Source organism: Clupea harengus, chromosome 16 (genome assembly GCF_900700415.2).
Source record: "Clupea harengus chromosome 16, Ch_v2.0.2, whole genome shotgun sequence".
Lineage (NCBI taxonomy): Eukaryota > Metazoa > Chordata > Actinopteri > Clupeiformes > Clupeidae > Clupea > Clupea harengus.
The window spans coordinates 18,959,674-18,966,819 of record NC_045167.1 but is presented as its reverse complement, the minus strand read 5'-3'; the positions used below and the strand labels follow the sequence as shown (position 1 = coordinate 18,966,819).

At 41.0% G+C, this 7,146-nt stretch overlaps 1 protein-coding gene across 1 annotated transcript; it reads right to left on the bottom strand.

Moving 5' to 3' along the window:
- Positions 1-278: 278 nt before the first annotated feature.
- Positions 279-6,653, bottom strand: LOC105912407 (tetraspanin-8-like). Its single transcript, XM_012841364.3, has 9 exons — positions 6,123-6,653; positions 5,934-5,999; positions 5,370-5,492; positions 5,109-5,183; positions 4,871-4,966; positions 3,197-3,295; positions 3,061-3,111; positions 928-1,011; positions 279-817 (listed from the first exon to the last, which is right to left on the bottom strand). The coding sequence occupies exons 1-9, from the start codon at positions 6,180-6,182 to the stop codon at positions 701-703; spliced, it is 771 nt and encodes a 256-aa protein (XP_012696818.2). The 5' UTR covers positions 6,183-6,653; the 3' UTR covers positions 279-700.
- Positions 6,654-7,146: the final 493 nt, after the last annotated feature.

The following is a 7,146-nucleotide window of genomic DNA, read 5'->3' as shown; positions in this document are numbered from 1 at the left end:
CCTGGATGCTAGCGTCTGTTGCTAGCACATCTCTTAAGGTGTCGGGGAGAAAGGTTTACCCACTGAACTGCACTTTACCTGCTGGCTGACATTACAGTAGGATGATAAAGGATACTGTCCTGTAGTGTGTTGACATCTCACTGCCCTGGCCTGCCTATCTCTGTAAGTCACACAGTGTTTTGTTTTGGTGTTATTTATCTGGCAACAATTCTTTCTTCTCTTTTTCCTGCCCTTATATGCTGTGTTTGTGCTGCTGGTGGTGGTGGTTACGAGACAAGAAGTTTCACTTCATTTATTTGCAATAAACAGTTCATTTAGCGGCCATCTTGCTGATGAAGAGATTATTTATTAAGTGAAAATGTATATAACCATAGAAGTGAATTTATGACCCATTCTGTGAAAATCTGAAGACAAAGCCTAATAAGACCTTTTGGTCAAAGTAAACTGGATACATTAATAATCCTTCAGTTTAACAAATATATTAATTAGAAATCTAAACAAATACAAGGCAGATGCTCACAAGCTTATAATGTTTTATGGTACAGCATGAAAACCACATAGCTGCCATTCATGGGCAATAAGCAAGCATCCTAAAAGGTGCGGCACAAAACAGGATTATAGTAGCAAGTGACCAAATATCCTGCAAGTGCATAAGCAAGTCTCAAGTCCTAAAATGCAGTCTGAAGATCTCCTAAGAAGCTCATCCAAGCTCTGTGTATTTTGCTCTACTTGAATGTGCTGTAAAAGTAACTGGTGGTGTGATTGTCCTTCTTCTCATTTGGCACAGAATTACACTGGACAAGATGGGACCAACAACCTGTGGAAGCAGCACAAAAAAAGCTGTGAGAAGTTGAAACAAGAAAGCAGGATAAAGCACAAAGTAAAAGGCACAACTGTTAATGCTTACTCATCAATATGACCACATACCAGACATAATAGACAAATAAACGCGAACGCTGTCCGCACTTTGAAGACCATTATCGAGATGTGGAACAGGTAGGGAAAACATGGCTGGAGATGAAAACACAACAAGGATGAAAACATTTAAGCATGTGAAGTGATAACACTGGGGGCCTCATTTACTAACATTGCGACCGCAGCTTAATCTGCACCTTTGCCAAACCGCAAATAACGCACGGTATTTTGCATCCTATTTATCAAACAAGAACCCTCGTTGCGTCATCTGCGCCTAACACCGCCCATTAGTGTTATTTAGCGCTCCGCGAAAATAGGGAAGAAAGAGCCTGCGTGTTCCACCGTGGATGATGAGCTAAAATTAGAATTAGAGCTTTTGGTTCACGAGGTTACAGCAAACTAACCCAGGTAAATATAGAAACTCATAAATATTTCTCCGTTAAGCCCTTCCGTCCACATTAAAAGTTGTGATCACTTTGAATTCAAGACTGTCTTTTATTGGTGAGCTGATTTGGGGCAATTCAACTTTTCAGCGAACATTGAGTTTCTGGGTTGCTATGGTTACCCCTCAGGGTGCCTGTGCAGCTTCATATTAACGAGTTTATGTCCACAAGAAAGTTCATATTCACACATATTAACATGCGTTAATCACACACAACTGCAAACTGTTAAGATGGGTCTCTAAGCTAGAGATAGCTAGGATAGTTAATATCCAAGTTAACTGCTCCATAGCATCCCGTTTAATAGTCTGGTAGGAATACACGACACCCCTTACTTTAAAACGGGGTATTCCAACACTGAAAACCATGCTTTTCAAAAACGCTGCCCTAGGCAGATACATTTGAAAACTGTAGTTGTATGTTGCCATGGCACTGGGGGTAGCTTGCGCTTGAGAGGCTATAACGTCAAAATAAACATGGAAGGTGAAATGAATATGCTGTCGGTAGGGAAAACGTATGGCCAGAGAATGTGTATTAAAACCGGATGTCGTCACTTTAATCCATTTTAAGCCATTTTAAGGGCCATCCCAATGACTTATAAACAGCCTGCATTTGCGGGCTGTGTGTGCGTGTGCGTGCGTTTGTGCCTGTGACAGTGCTAGCTTTAGCTAACCAACCACCGTGGGGACGGGCCAGTGTTCCGAAAGCCCGATATTCCGAAAAATAGTCTGCTGCTCTGTCTCTACAATTTACTTACCGGTAGTTTAGTTAGTACTTTTCCTGAATAGATACGCGTTACTCCTACGCAGAAGGCGTGCACTGTACTCGGTGTGCTTGAACCATGAAATACCGTTTAAACCATACAATGAACGGCGATTCTGGGTAAGACGTGGCCGAACTTTTCCCGAACAGCTAGCTGGTGGGACACTTTGTAATTCTATTTGTTTGTATGCCTATATTAAATGATATATCAAATACAAAAAAAAATCAAATTTCTCGCAGGCACATAGTTTTCATTTAGCAGCTAATATGTCATGCTAAAACACCTCTTGTTTCGTTACTAATACATAATTAGGCGCACTTTACGCATCTCCTCCCATCTCTTTGAAACGAACACCCACTTTCCCACACCCACTTTCTAGCAGCGGTAATCTGCGCTTTTACGCCTGAAATGGGCGCAATCCTGTTAGTAAATGAGGCCCTGGGTGTGTTACAATCTATCAGAAAAGCCCAAAGTAGATCTAGTCTAGTCATTCTGCCACCATATTATGGTATATGGTCTCCTTAAAGGAAAAAAGGTTTTAAAGTGCACAAATGAATCACATTACCAGGTAGGTACCCAGTCACGTGTGTACACTTCACACTGCCATCAACGGTCAGAAGAGAAAAACTGATACAAAAACATATCTGAGCATGTTCTTCCATTCACCCACTAGATTTAGACTAATATTCACTTAATTCAGAAGCCCTTCCGGACAAAGAAGGCTACACATTCCCTCTGGCAGATTATTTTCAATTATTTTCTAACTGACATTTTTTCCATCTGTTGTGAATAGGCAGTTGACTAAAACAAGACAACTAACCAGCTTAGAGGAGTACTTCTAAAATACTCCTCATTACTTTAACACCCTATGAACCCTATATGTATGAGTTTATAATGATAGAAAGGGCAATGTCCCTCAGAGATAGCAGAGATGGTCATTACCTGCCGATACACCTGGATTTCCCCAGATATGGTCTTCACATTGAGGCCAATCTAAACAATGCCAAAGAGAGGTTCCATGTTAGGCACATGTTCTGTGTAACATGAGGGCTTATAGTAAGGAGAGATCTTTACTCACACATTCTGTTGGGTTTTCAAGCAGCTCTGGACATTGACATGATTTAGGAATTATGTCTCCCCAGTCACTGGTTCCATTTTGAAAGCCACAACATTGATACTGATGCAAGTGTGTGCGAGAGGGAGAGAGAGAGAGAAAGAGAGATTTCTCATTCGCGCAGTCCTAATTAATAATTAATCTAATCCATTTAGATGACCAAAGAAACACCCAAACTTTAAGGCCCCGTCACACCATAACGTTCTGGTCAACGTTCTATGATGTTAAAGGAAACGTTGGTAATCGTCCATGGTCGCTGGTATAGCACCAGAAGAGCGTTGTGTGAAAGCTGGTGAACGCTGTAATCGTCGGTGATCGGCGGAGAACGCTGGTTCGAATATACATTTTTGAACATGCACAAAAGTTCTCATGGAGACCAGCGTTCTTCAACGTTTAATTTAAACGCTGGAGAACTTTCGTGGAACGTTTTATTAACGTTGCACGCGTTTGGCTATCGTAGTCAGCTGTTGGGTAGGGTAGATTGAGAACAGTTGACGCACCCGAAATAACTTATGTGCGCAGCAATCCTGAGACGTGATTTTTAGTTCAGGACATGCCTACTAACGTCCTCTTTGATCCAGGTAAATTTGAGCACCTAACCCATCTCTCGTACGAAGATATCGGCGAAAGTTTTTTCACCAAGGGAAGATCTTGATTTTATCATGTCCCTTCTACAATTAATATGTTATTAACCATACGTGATCAACAAACGCAACTTACATCATTGCAAACGTTATTCTGTGCACTATTAATCTACATATTCCATGCTATCATGTCATGCAAGGTCATTGTATAATCTAGCGAAAAGCGTGGAGGGTATATATGCTTGCTTGAGCCCAGCATGAAGTAGATGTACTGAACTTGAACATAGCTGAGCACTGTTATAGCTGGTGCTGTTCCATGGCAGATGGATATGATATGAAGACTCTTGTGACGTGGACAATGTGTGTGGATGTGTTGATGTTTTCTAATAATAAACATTGAGAAACACAAATTCAGTGTCAAATTTAAATCATTTATTTTAATAACATAAAACCCCAGGAATAACGCCCGTTCGTCCGAAGACATTGCTAGTGAAAGAGGCTTTGTATTCTTCTTACTTTCAGCAGCATTTATCATCTTCTTACTTGCAGCAGCGCTAGTAGCAGAAGTCCCCCTCACACCTTTTCGTCGTCTTGGCGGCATGATGTTGACTGTTCAGATCAACTGAATCCACTATGATTTTCCAGCGTTTTATACCCGTTTGACCATAAAACCCACACGCCAGCAAAATGCTATTCTGTCATTATTCACACGCTCAACACGCTCGTCTAGGTTGACTTATCGTTTGTCACGCTCCAGTGACACGTCAGAACACGTTTGCCGCGCACCAGTGACACGTCACTTGGTCGCTGTTACATGCTCCTCATCCGTGAGTCCCGCGCTAGTCATGCGTCAGTCCTACGCTATTCTTTCGTTAGTCACACGCCAGATGTGTCCACCTCGCCCTAGAACGCTCAAATTTGAACGATTAGAAAGTTCAGAGAACGTTGACCAGAACGTTATGGTGTGACGGGGCCTTTAAGTAAACTCCATGAGCTCCATGAGCTACAACAGTGTGTGTGTGTTGGGGGGGGGGGGGGGGGGGGTGTAAATTACCGTGTTCTGAAGGCTGTCAAACTTATGCTGAGTAATATATGGCTCTTGATCAAGTGGCATTTTCGGTTTCAATGCAACTTTTGCATGTTCTTCCGTCTATGGACATAAGTATCCGTCAAACATGTACATAACCATCTATGTTATTACGCAAAACTGGGCAATGAATTTATTGAGAAGAGCTATAACCTATTTGTGTTATTAAATGACAAGTCTACAACATTGAGCTTCTCACACATACCATGTTTGATGCAATGGCTGACAATACTGCTTCCACAAGAAACAGCAAGCTGACAAGAAACATCCCAACAGAGAACTGTGCAAATGCAGTGAAATGAAAGCAAGTAAATTACATGAATACAATCAAACAAATGTGTAGACAAATGTATCAATGTATGACAAATATATGACAAACTTCCATTTCTTAACTAAATACCACAGCAGGTTGTCCAATTTTACAGCCACTACTACTCATCGAAATAATAATAATGAAATAGCTTACCACAATCAGTGGCCACTGCTTCTTCTTGAGGATGCCATAAAGGCCCACAGCACACATTACCACTATCCCAACTCCAACTGCATATGTAGTGGATAAACCCACAATTGTCTCTAATTCATAACTCTAGAAGAAAACATCAGCACTATTAGCCTACTATAGCGCACAGTCAGTGTGGTTCCATTTCGGTTCTTTTAATCACCACGCTCACCAATGTTTTCATCAGGGTTTCTGTTATACAAATATTTGCACTGATTTAGGGAGCATTGGTCCACATGTTCAGAAAATGTGCACCAGCTGTAATTCACTCCCAGTTGCAACCGATAATAACCACAAGCACTCAAAGCAAAATACACAACACATCATCAGACTGAGACTATATCCAGATTACCACCTCTTGTAGGTAGGATGAGTTTTTCAATACATTTAAACATTAATGAGGCTAGGGAGTTTTTTTCCTGTTTGAATTTTGCTGTTTTTGCCTCTTAAAAACCTTAGTGTGTTTTTACTATTAGAATCTTTTACTATTAAAATACTGAAAATGAACACCCTTCACCCTTCTTGTACCTGATAGACTCCATGGTAATGGCCATGCATAAACAGTGTCAGGACAAGCCAAATAGTTCCCAGAAGCTGAAAAACAAGTCACATGAATCATATAGTGAATGACACTGGCATACTCGTACTCATAACAATCTTCTGACACCACTGTTTTGTTGAAATGACAATATTGAACTGACTAAAACAATTACTCACCCCTGTAATGACATTCACAAAAATGAATGTTTTCTTCAAGCATGTGCTCACTGCAGCCATCCTCCAAAACTGAGACTTTCTGTCTATAAATGCTAAGACACCTTAGCGGCAACACAGCAAGCTGAGCTCGTCTGGAAGTGCAAATGAATATGGTGCTGTCTCTGATCAGAGCTTTTATTTTGCTGTGCCCTCAAGCCTTACACACTCTTCTTGCAGGCTGGCTTAGAGAGTTTCAGATTCAAAGATCCCCTTTCAGTTCACACCTCTTGAAATGTAGATGGATTTCCGTAGAAAGAGACAAGCTAAAGGAGTTTCCAAGTCAGATAAACCAAAGATAAGCTTCACACCCACAAAAAAAAAACATCTCAACTTGTTTTGCTATCCACAAACAATCTCTCACTGTCAACAGTTTTTTACAAACAAATACCTTGCATAATTTTACACTTTTTGCCCAATCCCCTTTGCAATATAGCGTGGGAACTAGTGTGAACTAGTTCAGTTTGTTTCCCTGAAGGGAAATGGGCATGAGGACTGTGTGGTTGTGGTTTGATGTGTGCAAATATGTCACGCCAGCGCTGAACTCTGCTCCTGCAATGCCCCCTCCCCTTCGACTTCAACGCATGTACCTCCGTCTCAGTCACAATTACCGGAGTACTAATCACGCACACCTGTCACCTCTCTACTGAAACCCTTCACTGTCTGACACTGTCTGACCTTGCATCATCATAAGATGGCTTTCACTTAAGCGTATTCTGTAAGTCAACAGCACAAAGTAACCTTAGAGAAAATGAGGAAACCAAGTTTTAAGAATTAAACCTGCCCTCTGCTCAGTGTATTTTAAAGACAAATCTGCTTGTCATTATGCAAATTCAGCCTAGAGACCTACATTGAAAGTGCACAACACCACAGTTTACAAAGCATAGGCTAATACAAAATTAAATCAGCACAGATTTAGAACATCCAAAGTATTTTTAGTGAATCAAGTGTCCACCCTCTGAACTGTCAAAGATCACGCTAAAACTTC

What these genes read in the sequence shown, in the direction of transcription:
- LOC105912407 (XM_012841364.3), bottom strand. Translation starts at nt 6,182, where the DNA reads ATGGCTGCAGTGAGCACATGCTTGAAGAAAACATTCATTTTTGTGAAT. An exon ending in TTGTGAATGTCATTACAGGG is followed by an intron (nt 6,000 to 6,122) that starts GTGAGTAATTGT and finishes CTTGTTTTTCAG; the next exon opens with CTTCTGGGAACTATTTGGCT. An exon ending in TTGAAAACCCAACAGAATGT is followed by an intron (nt 3,112 to 3,196) that starts GTGAGTAAAGAT and finishes GGCATTGTTTAG; the next exon opens with ATTGGCCTCAATGTGAAGAC.